At 36.5% G+C, this 12,204-nt stretch overlaps 1 protein-coding gene across 3 annotated transcripts in view; it reads right to left on the reverse strand.

Annotated features, from left to right (window-relative positions):
• The window catches only part of LOC139977097 (DNA polymerase epsilon catalytic subunit A-like), a 44,570-nt gene that overhangs the window by 6,719 nt on the left and 25,647 nt on the right, over nt 1-12,204 (reverse strand). For all 3 annotated transcript variants that reach the window (XM_071986143.1, XM_071986142.1, XM_071986144.1), the window contains exons 30-42: nt 11,801-11,936; nt 11,308-11,404; nt 10,540-10,678; nt 9,685-9,791; nt 7,336-7,464; nt 6,573-6,739; nt 5,562-5,722; nt 5,024-5,199; nt 4,226-4,495; nt 3,578-3,667; nt 2,937-3,225; nt 1,962-2,084; nt 1,577-1,648 (exon numbers count right to left, since the gene is read on the reverse strand). In XM_071986143.1, coding sequence (XP_071842244.1) covers nt 1,577-1,648; nt 1,962-2,084; nt 2,937-3,225; nt 3,578-3,667; nt 4,226-4,495; nt 5,024-5,199; nt 5,562-5,722; nt 6,573-6,739; nt 7,336-7,464; nt 9,685-9,791; nt 10,540-10,678; nt 11,308-11,404; nt 11,801-11,936 — 1,956 coding nt within the window. The remainder of the gene's footprint in view (nt 1-1,576; nt 1,649-1,961; nt 2,085-2,936; nt 3,226-3,577; nt 3,668-4,225; nt 4,496-5,023; nt 5,200-5,561; nt 5,723-6,572; nt 6,740-7,335; nt 7,465-9,684; nt 9,792-10,539; nt 10,679-11,307; nt 11,405-11,800; nt 11,937-12,204) is intronic.

Raw genomic sequence — 12,204 nt, forward strand, 5'->3', positions numbered from 1 at the left:
AAGGGCCAAGTCCAGCCCATTAATAAAAAGACTGCAGGTCAATGATATTTATTTATTGTGTTAACAAGCCCTTAACGCAGTGTATAAATTTAAGAAATTTGAAGTGGTTGTCCCCAGGACGACCAGCTCACCAATTTTTGGTTGTCCTGCTGAAATTTTGGTCGCCCTGTAAAGCTATAGTAATTTATCTTCGGAAAAAAAATACTTGTTTGGGACTCCTAACAAACCGTGAATGTTGAGCGATTTCATGGATTCTAGATCAAATTCTGTGTTTCTTTCCGCGGCCTTGCTGGATTTTATTTTCTAATAATGCTGACTGTAGCAAAGATTGTGTACATTAGTTAGGTAACTTAGGTACATGATGTTTTGCTGCAGAGCGTAACGATACAATAACCACGTGGTAAGCTGTAGGTGCGTCATAGTACTGGCCAAGTGTTTCAGTTTTCAGTAATGTTATTAGGGAAAAAAAAGTTTGCGTCCCAGGGACGCAAGCCCCCGAAAAAGTTTGCGTCCCGTAAAAAAAAGCTTGCGTCCCGATCGAACACCAATTACGTTTATTGTATGACCTACTGTACTAATACTAGTGTAGTATCACTGCCTATACTTTGTGAATGTTATACACAATATTATAGGGCAGATGGCTCAGTGTCTTAGCTTCGGTGTTTGACAGGGGCGGCCCGGCCCACTCCTCATTTCGCCCACCCTGCCGTTTAAAAAAAAAATACCCCCAGCCCCCTCCTTCATCCGCCCTTGTACTTCCCTACTCGCCAACTCCGTAGTAGCTCCATGCTTTGACCTTGCAGCGCTTCCAACAGCCAAACCCTTCAATATCACTGTACTTACAGTGTGCATATCTCTCACTAAATTCCACACAGTTCACTGTACTACTGCATTTACATGGCCTGTTCGAACTTCATTTTCAACTACACTTGCGCAAATCATCAAAACCTGATCCAAGAATTTGGGCTCTTTGCAAACAATCATCTGTGCGAAAATTACAGTAGGCCTATGTGAATAGCTTTTTACGCAATGTCGATTAAAAAATCAAACTTCAATGTTCTAAAGTACAGAAGTTTACACCCGAATGTTGCTCCAAAATAAACTTTACTGAAGCACGTGGTCAATTGAACCGCGAAAAAGTTTGCAACAGAAACTACTGTGGTATGAATGCACATTTCACATTAGCAACTCTTATTGCAGAGAAAAGACACATACTGTGAGATAAAATATCCTTTTAGGATCAGATATGTAACTTAACGCCTTAGGCTTGAGTATCCTACCAGTTTAGCCTGCATAAATTGCTTTAAAATTAGAAACCAGGTCTATGAAGTGTTGACTACCATTTTATGTGTCTTGGCAAACAAGACTCTGATGTTACCATAAGAACTCATAGAAAAGAAAACTTAATAATTAATAGCAATTCCCTGAAGATAAGTAACCAGGTCTATGAATTGTTGACTTACGCTGCATGTGTCTTGACTCTGATTTTACCATAGCAACACAGAGAAAAGAACACTTAATAATCAATTGCAATTCCCTTAACATTAGAAATTAGGTCTATGAATTATCGACTCACATTGTATGTGTCTTGGCAAGCCGCACCAGCTGGTAGATAGTGCATAATGTTCCAATTCATTTCGACTACAGGCTGAAAAGTAAAAAACAAAACAAACCATGATTTCATAGCAAAATACAAAAAGAAACTAGGTACACTCATACCGCCTCTTCAGTGTGAAGAAAATGCATTAATGGGAGAACTATTTCAGGGTGATGGGGGGCGGAGGACATGCAGAACCCATTTTCTCAAGAAAAATAAATTCTGTGCATTTATTGGGAGGTCAGACAAATGTTGGGGGAGGCAAGGCAACCACCCCCCTCCACATGGCGTGGCCACTGCCCATATTTTGGGATAGCGGGCCTAATGGCTGTGCTTTTCTTTCAATTTTTGACATGTTAATTACCTCGCTGTCATCTTCATCTAAACGTGTTCCCTCCTGGCTCTGGTCCATCTCGCTGTCTTCTTCCCCCTCCTCTTCTGACTCCAGGGACCTCGGTAATTTACCCTTGATACCCCCATGATTAGCCTGTGATTGAAGATGTCAGTGATATGCATTAGCATGATTATTTACATCTGATTCTTTTCTTAATCTCACTTTCTTATCTGTCAGTGTACATTTTCTTCATGTGTATATAGTCATATCCTGAGAAATATTGCGAGAGCCAAGGAGAAAACAATTTAATACATATTCCACTACTGTTTTCTCCTTTACATACAGTAAAGATACTATAAGATAACAGATGCATGTAAACAGGTAAATATCACTTGTACATGTACACACTAGTCTTTAAAAAATTCTGTAAAAGTTTTTAACTTGCTAAAAATACATAAATGAATGAAAAAGAAAAAAAAAAGAAAAAGAAAACATTTTTCTATTTTGATAGGGTGGTGTAACTTCTTTCTCCTTTCCCATGTAATATAGGTACAATACGATAACAGTAGCAATGTTGTAGTGTATACACTAGTCTTTAATCTATTAAAATTCTGTCAAAGTTTTTAACTTGCTGCAAATACATAAATGAATGAAAAAAATAAAAGATCCTTGGAAAAGACAAAGTAAACATTTTTCTATTTTGATATGGTGGTGCAACTAGATACAGGTTTGAAAATCTTATCCTCCTTAAACAAACCAGAGGGAGGGAGAGACAAGGGTAGAGAGTGGGAAGGTTAGGAAAGTTAAGTAAGCTATCAACTAACGAACATTTACATCAATTGTTTTGTCTAAAACTCAATCATTTAGGGAAGATTTGACTTACAACTCAGAAGTGATATATTATGGCACAAGGTAAATTGCCGGAAGGAACATATGTTCAATAATTGGTGCAAATATAATGATCCAAATAAGTTAAGAAATGAAAATTGACCATGAGTGACTTACTGGGTCTAGCCACATCAAAACCTCCCAACATTGCTTGTATGTCAGCTCGATACCGTGAAAGAGATTCTTAGATTTGATGCTACTGGTGATGTAGTCCGCGTAAGCAATGGCGTCCACGATTCGACGCTTCTTCGTGCAAAGGATGATGCGGTTGAAGTTAGCTTGTATTATGTTCGATCCAAGTCTCTTGAACTCGGCGATGAGATGCAAGAATAATTTCTTCATTAAGTTTTGGAGTGTTCTTCTAAGAGCTGGATCATAAAGGAGGGCTGAGGGAGATCGCAGCCATCTGGTGGAAAAAATATTTATGTGAGAACATTAATTTATTGGTTCTGTTTTTTGGAGTGGGGGGAGGGGGAGTGGGGGGGGCAAGTGGGGGAGGGCAGCGAGTGGGGGAGGGGAAGAGGAAAGGGGTGAGGGGAAGGGACACAACTACTTTTCTAATTTAACTGCACCAAGAACAATAAATATATTAACATTGGCATGATATTTCAATGAACACATTTTACCGTCTCAACTAAACGGTACAATACAAAAGAATCAATATACATTATATTCTCGTTGAAACCCATTTCAAGTTCCATAAAGTATCTCATTAATCATAAGCAAAAGTCTGATTTAATATTATCCACGAGCCTCACCTGTAAAAGTGGATAATTTGATAATCAGCCAGTACGTTGCTGTAGTCTGTGACATCTTTCAACCAATAATGGACCATTGTCTTCATGATTCTGCAAAAGAAAAAAATAGACTTGTTGTAAATTTCAATGCTATCATTCTGCAACACAAATGTCTTAGACAAATCAATCATTCAATCAAGTGCTAGCAAATTGAAAAATTCTTTAGCATGTACAATTTTGCATTTTCTAAGAAAGGAATAATTTGAAATTTCCTTGTGGTAAACCTAAGCTAAGAAGGCAAGGCCTAAGTGCATTTTGCTTTATGAAACTATTAATGGCTGACTAAGTTTAGTAAAACGTGACAAGATTTTTGCCTTTCTGTCTTGCTTTTTTTTGAAGTTTTCAATAAAGTTACAAAGTTTAAATTGCTCTTCTTTTAATTAACCTTTATTCTTTATCGAATATTATGACAGCTAGATGAACAATGAACTCTGTGAGAAAACAAATTTGTCTTATTTACAGGTTTCATGATGACATTGGAAAGATAGTAGTTACATTCCAGTGTTCAAAAAGAACAACTAACATATAAAAATATCCAACATTTGACAAGTAAATTTTTGATCACACTGCAACATAAACGATTGAGAAAACTACACTACAGGACTGTACCTGAAAGCAACAGAACACAGCGCCGTTTCGTCATAACTAGCCAATGAGGCTGCAGCACCAGGCTGTCCGGTCACCATCTCTTCCAACGACGACTGAGGGATCGCATCGAATGCGATACTTCCAGCACCGCCCTCTAGTTCGCTGATGTGATGGGACTGTAGTAACGTATTCACAGCCAGCGAGGCCATGTCCAACTCGATGCAGACAGTTTGATAGAAACCAGACTGGTTCAATTCTACCACATTGGATTCTTCAAACTCTGTAACCATCCTAGGAATGAGATCAAAAAAATAAATAAGAAAACTGATGACAATACCTGTGGGTTAGTAACCTCCAAACAAAGTAGATAACTCATGATTTGTTAAAGAAGGTCTGTTCTGTTTCAATGGAACAACCTTAACTGTTAAGATATTACTAAAGCAACTGCTACTAAAACTAAGGTTATACTTGACTTATGATTTCATATGCCTAAATGTTTCACCAAATTCAGGGTTGTGAGCAACTAAATAAAAAAAAATTAAAAAAATATTACATAAGAAAATCATTATTTTTTTAACAAGTAATTGTCCAGACACATTTTCATATAAGCATGAACTTAATCACATGTGTCATATATCAAGTATATGTGACACTTTTAGTAAAGAATACGTGACACCTGTAAATAATAGAATATGTGACACTCTTGTTATCACATGTTTGTGATTTGATGCTTTTTGCAGTAGATTACACAAAACTTTTGTGATAGAACATTTGTAACCCAACAACTTTTGAAACAGAACGTGGCAAACATAGGTTTACCTGTTATCATCAGCTTCTCTACCTCCAAGGTCAGGACGATCAGTTGGAGAAGCCCAAAGGACATGATTCTGTTTCTGGAGATGTCTCGCAAAGAAGAGATCAGCTCCAAAGATGCCTGCATCCTCTGGCATGTTGCCGACCGGCAGATGGAAGTACCTTGCCTGCTCCAAGTAGTTCTAGATGAAGGAGAGGAAAACTGTCATAATTCTGAAATGCTATCAAATTTCACAATTATATTTCAAAGTAAGTTTTCTGTCTTTCATTTATTTATAAACTTTCTTTCAATCATAATAATTTTTACGTATGAGGATATTTTACACAGACAATGTTCAATGTTTAATAGTGAAGTAATTATTAAATAATACAAATGATATTGGGATTTATTGTCAAACACCTACTCAGACAGACAAAAATTGTTCATAGGTGTTTTCTTTATTAAACATCAGAAGAACGATAAATGTAGCACTTAATTTTTCAAGTTGAGAGTCTAGTTGAGAGTAAAACATTTTATCACATTTACTGAAAGCTAAAAACTAACCATCAGAATAACATCCACGTTTAAATAGTGCTTGATCATCCTTCGGGCTCCCTGCCTCTGCCAGTCAAGGACGTTATAGAGGTCCTTTGAGTCCCTCACGTGGAGACGAACCAATGGGAATTCACCAAGGTTAGGAATGAGCTGATACAGTTCCTCATTGGCTGATTTGAAAAAAAACAGTAAACCAGAAAATTACACTAAACTGTTATGAATGTTTATATCATGAGAGAAGGTTATTGTATTCACCTTTGACCTTTTTTAACGATGAAGCCTTCCCCTCTGTTTTCTTTGTGTCAAATGAAACTGAGTTGCTATACCTTTTTACACAGTATGCAAGGTGCTATCTGCTTCTGACTGGCAACTCAATCGAAGAGCTTGTTAACAGATGATTGCTATACCCAAGTGGGAGAGCACAAGACCTGCATATGTAAAGTCAGTGGTTGGAAATTCCTTCTAGCCAAGGACATTTGAAGTTCTCAAAAGTTAAACCAGTGTTTTAAACTTGATTCTTTAATAACATAATTAACTTCATGTACATTAATTTCTTCCATAGCAATCTGAGTCTGTTTGTTACTTATGAGTTTGCATTATATGCACTATGTTGTAACTGGCCAACAAGAGAGGGTATAGTATTGTAACAATCTCCATCTATTGAGAGACGAGATGCTATGGGATGAGATGGGACAGAAGCAATGGGAATGGATGGGATGGGAACAGAAACCAATGGTATGGATGGGGTGGGACGCAAACCAATGGGATGGATGAGATGGGTGGGACGGAAACCAATGAAATTGCATGGGATGAGATGGGACAGAGAGCAGTGGGATTGGATGAGATGGGGCAGACAGCAATGGGATTGGATGGGATGGGGCAGACAGCAATGGGATTGGATGGGATGGGGCAGACAGCAATGGGATTGGATGGGATGGGGCAGACAGCAATGGGATTGGATGGGATGGGGCAGACAGCAATGGGATGAGATCAATCATATAATAAAATCTTATTATTTACTGGATGAAGATTGAACAGCTATGATGGTTGGTCCTCTCTTCTCGTCCTTGTAGGCAGTCAAGAGCCGGGAGATGGCTCGATAAATCTTCTTGTCATCTTTTTCAATCTGAATCTCAAAGCTGTGTTCTTCATTTGGCAAGAGTGCTGGGTCAGCCCCCTTTTCGATTCTTGAAAAAAAAATGCAATTTCATAATTTACCCTGATAACAGACTGCTATTCATATAAAGAAATAACAAAGGAACATTCCTGATACGAGAAGCTGTTGTCTCACTTTCTCATAAAGTTTATGTAGGCTAACAAAGCTGCTAGGCAACACTTTCACATAATCTGTTTCTATGTACATAATAAGTTTAAGATACAGGTTCCATATAGTTTAGGTCCCATGTCAAAAGTAGGAGGATGAGGGGGGGCAGAGTGCAGCCTGGCTGCATAGGACATAATCTATTGTGTTGTGCAGTTTAACAAAATAGGCTGAGATAGTCTGCAGTATTTGATATTAATTCATCCTACCTGGAGAGGATTTGCAGCTGATTGCAGCTTTTGTTTTAAACGTCCAGGAAATACCAAGTGCATTGAACAAATTGTCAAAATGGTGACATTCTTCATCATAAACAAAGTTTTTAATAAACCAAACATCACTTCAAGTGATTGATGCTTGTTGCAAATTGGATGGATAATGATAACAGTTACATAAATTTATGAGGTACTTATTTTTGTCTATTCAAGGAAAGACTTAAATTAAAATTAAAACTTTACAACATACTTTGAACGTCTTTCAAGTTGGTAGGCATTTTTCAGGTTACCCATGTTGTTATCACGAACAGAATCCAACGCAAAGATGGAAGCGTTTGATGCCGTAGAGAAGAACAGACTACAGATCATCTTGGTACCACTATAATCGAAATTGAAAATGATGAAATTTATGCATTTATTGACAGAAATAAAACAATGTGTAAAAGTAAGTTGGTCTGACGTTTCCTTCCTAGCAGGATCTTCTTCAGAGGCTATAATGCTAAAATTTTAGCCGCTGAAGATCCTGCTAGGATCGAAATGTCAGACCAACGTACTTTTACACATTCTATTACACAGGCTCTCTAGTGGATAAGCAGTTTGCGAACAGTTTTATTTTATTTAGAAATAAAACAAATCAGTAGTAATGAACTTTTTTCTTTTTTTTGTATGTTACCAATTTACATATATTTTTAATAGTATGTTTAATATTATTGATGAGAAACAATCAGAAATATTTCATTGATGAAATTGATTTAATTAAAAACCGAGCAAAACACCTTGTCTTGCAAAGGAACCAATTTTTTGCTTTAAATGAATTTTAATATGGTCTGTACAGTTTATGTGATTGTAGGATATATGTTACTTTTTTGTAACTGAGGTAGATAGCAATCAGATCAGTTACTATTGGACTAATATTGATTCAGTGCAATTTAAATAAATAAACCTGTGAAACTATCTATGTTTGTGGTGTGTGTGCCAAATGAGGTTATAGATTCCCTTTCAGCACAAGCAGAAATTCTTTAATCCTGGCTAAAGCTGGGCAGTCTGTTGATAAAGGACTGCCTAAATGTTCAGGAATATTCCCCAAACCTTGACTGATTTGTATGTATACGAAGAAGAATACTCACCTGTCTCCATACAACATATGCACTCCACTATCTACCTAGCTGACAAAACTTAAAAGCAGTTTAGCATTGCAATCCCACTGACCTACTTCAAGATCATCTCCCAATTCCTCTGTCTTCCAAATCTATTATTATTATTATTATTGAGAAGGCTAACAATTCAATTTCAGTATAATTGTCATCTGCTAGAATCTTGTTGGTACTGAAGTTTTGATGAAGTACCTGAAGTCAGCAAGGACAAGGCGGCGAGATAACATCACCTGTATCCAGTACTCATCAAGTATCCTGCTAACTTATTGTGTATGGATACAGAAGTTTCATTTCTTTTCATTTATTTATTTGTTTTCTCACAACATTTAGGTGATAATAATATATATAAAGTAACAAAAATACAAAGAGTTGTGAAAGGAAGTGCTCTAAAAACCTTTATGGCTTAACGAGAAAACACTCCCCATACACATAAATTATACAAAAATATGTCTCTAAACAAGAAACAAACAAAAACAAAGAGAAAGAAAGAAAAACCCCTGCGATGACTTTCTCACCTTTCCCCACCCATGACTCCTAGCTGAAAACACACCCACCCACCCAAAAAACCTCTCATCCCTACCCTCACCCAGCATCTGTGGAAACTTTTTCCTGAAGAAGGTAAATGAATTATTCCCTACAGTAAGATAGATTGGAGGACACATGATGAAGTGGAGACAGGTAAAAGAAGTAAATTAGGGATGCACCGGATCCAAAATTTTGAATCCGGCCGGAACCGGATTTTGCCGGATAGTACATGAAATCCGGCCGGATAAAAACCGGCCGGAACCGAATTTTTTCATTACACAAAAGAAAATCATTAATAAGAAGTAGAAGTATGAAACAAGGAGCAAATCTTAGGTGAGGTATACGCATATTATAAAGAAGGTGAAATTAAGACCCCGTTTATGAGATTAAATATGACTTGAAGTGGTGTAATCTACATTCTTTAATAAATAACTACAATATAATTGTTGACAAGCTTGATACAGTAAGTAAATTTGTTTGCTGGAAAAATACTGCATACTACCTATGAAGTGTTTTAAAACAGGAAGCTACATTTCAAATCTCATACTTTATACTGAATAAAAAGATAATTTAATTGTTGTAATAACACTACTATCTGGATTAACAGTAGTTGTATTATTTTGGTTGATCTTTAGAAACAGTGGGTTAGACCCTTGAGAAAATTAAATTAAACATGTTTAACCTAATTTTTTCTTACTTTGAATGTTTTCATTAATTTTGGAAATAGTTTACATTGATTTAAGTTATACCAACAGCTTTTAAAGGAATAATTCAGGCCAGATTTTGAAAAAGATCCGGCCGGATTTTGAAAAATATCCGGCCGGAACCGAAACCGGATAATTGGTCACTATCCGGCCGGATAGTCCAGCCGGACCGGATATCCGGTGCATCCCTAAAGTAAATAGATTGTTTTCGCTTACGATACGTGGTGATACAGGAAGATTCTACGGAAACTGTCGGCTGGGAGGTAGGCAAATTGAGCCACTGTCCTAAACTCCAGCTGCGGAAGGTCAAAGGTTTCTAATTCCTGATGAGAAATTCACAACAATGAAAAGGTGAAAAATAATGACATGAGGTTCATATTAATGAAATAGTCATCAGCCACTGAGCTGTAACAGAATGATTCTAAAATGGCTAAATCCTTACAAATGAGTTTTGTATTTGTCATGGTTGTCTTGAACTCTGTGGTTTCTACAGGTGCATAGATATTTTCCATCGTGTATCCCCCCACGTTTAGTAAGCTTTGTGCTTAAAATATGGACACGACTTTGGTGTTACTATGGTAACAAAACATAGACAGATCCTTGTTTACAGTAGAGTAATTGAAAGAAGACATAGGGTATGGAACTACTTTGAACTTGAACATACCCAGACTGGTGTATCCTTAACTGGTCTTTGAAAGTTTGTTTGTACAATAGCTAAAGCAATTGAAATGCAAATCTCATATTCATAAATATTCATGCATATTCATGTATATCAAGATTCTACATGCTGAATGGCCTAGCAATTTTCTGATTTCAGAGAGCAGACACTTTGAAGCAACATTTATCATACAAAACCCATAAAATATCAAATGGTTGTTAAAGAGAAGCATTAATGAATAATCTCAGAATTGCCTAACTTATTCTTGGAAAATAATCATAGAAATTTGAGAAAATATAACTGAAATATCCTACATAAGCCATGGAAAGAAACAAAATATTGTTTGCCCTTCAAAGCTTAGGTCTCTATGAAATGTATGACTAAATTATAATTTATCAAAAAAGATCACTTACCTTTCCAGCCAGAAATCGAGCATAATCCCTGTTCACTTGGCAGACACATCCAAGGTTGACCAAAGCTCTGAAGTCTAACGGTACTTGAGTCTCGTAGACTCCTTCAATCTCAGGGGCAGAGAGGTCAGTGTTGACATCGCTAAAATATGGAAAGAAAGCAGGTGCACTATTTAAAAAGGAAATCTCCAAGAAATTGGCACCTTGTAGAAGGAAGCTAAGTAGTTGAAACCTGTCACTGCTGGGTTGTAACGTTTGGTGGTAACTTTGGGTTGTAACATTAGGTTGTATCTTTGGGTTGTAACATTAGGTTGTAACTTTCGGTGGTAACTTTAGGTTGCTCTGACCAAGCAGCTTAGAATTCACTCATTTCTGAATACTTTTCAAACACAGAAATTTACTGAGAAGTAAATATTTGGCTGTTCTTTTACTGAGTATTACCATTTAGTCCAATGTAAAGTAAAACTCTGTTCCATGACTCTAATGCAATGCATAACCTTTTTCAGTTTCAAACCTTGAGGCTTTATGCCTAATTTCATCATTTCTGATGCAATGTTGGTGACCTTAAGAAAAACCGAATAAGTTTCCTTTCCTCTAACGATCGTAGATGATACATCCAGATTGTGGCATATTCTATACAATTGTGAACTTTAAAATAGGACGGTTGGAACATGTCACATCAGATATATGAACTGAAATATAACCGGCCAAAACAGGAAGTACTTCGAATCATAAAAGATAACATTGTATTAAGATAAAGAATATTCATACTTAGCATGAACTGAATAGATGTCTTCTGGCACAAAATACTGATAAAGATTGAAGACAGGGTTGGACCTAGGTAAAGTACGGTTCACTTTCTTCCACACTACAAAAAGAAAACAGATAATTGATAATCAGGCTCATCTTCATAATCAAAGAACCTGTGAATCAACAAAACATTGTTTTGCATCATCAGTTTTAATGAACAATTAATCATAAATAACTACAAACCATATGATAAGTACTTTGGTACTCTCATAATCGAATTTACCTGTAGGTTATATTACTGCAGTATTCTTTACTTATAAATGCTACACATCTCGTTAGGAATGTTAGCTGCATTTTATTTTTCAACAATCTGGATATGAGGAGCAACAATTCTGCTATAGAATGAAGCACAATCTGTACAGAAATCTCATACCAAGCAATGGTATCCCATAATACCTTAATTCATGTTAATTTATTGGAATATTCATGAATCAGTTGCTCAATATTGACTTACTCGGTCCTTCGGTGGAATCTTTTTGGTTCCTCTGGTTGATATAAAATACCCTCGGGACAAGTAGCTTGATAGAATGAAGATCCTGACCAATCAGAGCCCAGAGCTTATAGAGACCTGGATGACTCGTCTCTGCAACCTAAAAGAATGAATTTAATCGCTCTTTAGCTATTTGCGACAAACGTTACGAAAACATGAGGGTAGCACATTTAATCGCACAAGTCACACAGGATTCTTGATGAAGCCATGGCTGCCCTTGACTATTATCACAAATTCCAGCCTCATGTTTGATAAAAATAATCAGTTTCACAAATGAAAGAGAAACATAATGAAGAGAAACTGCAATAATAGTATACAGCTACAGAAATATGCTAGATCTGGCAGTCATCTTGTTATGATATATTTTT

Source organism: Apostichopus japonicus, chromosome 12 (genome assembly GCF_037975245.1).
Source record: "Apostichopus japonicus isolate 1M-3 chromosome 12, ASM3797524v1, whole genome shotgun sequence".
NCBI lineage: Eukaryota > Metazoa > Echinodermata > Holothuroidea > Aspidochirotida > Stichopodidae > Apostichopus > Apostichopus japonicus.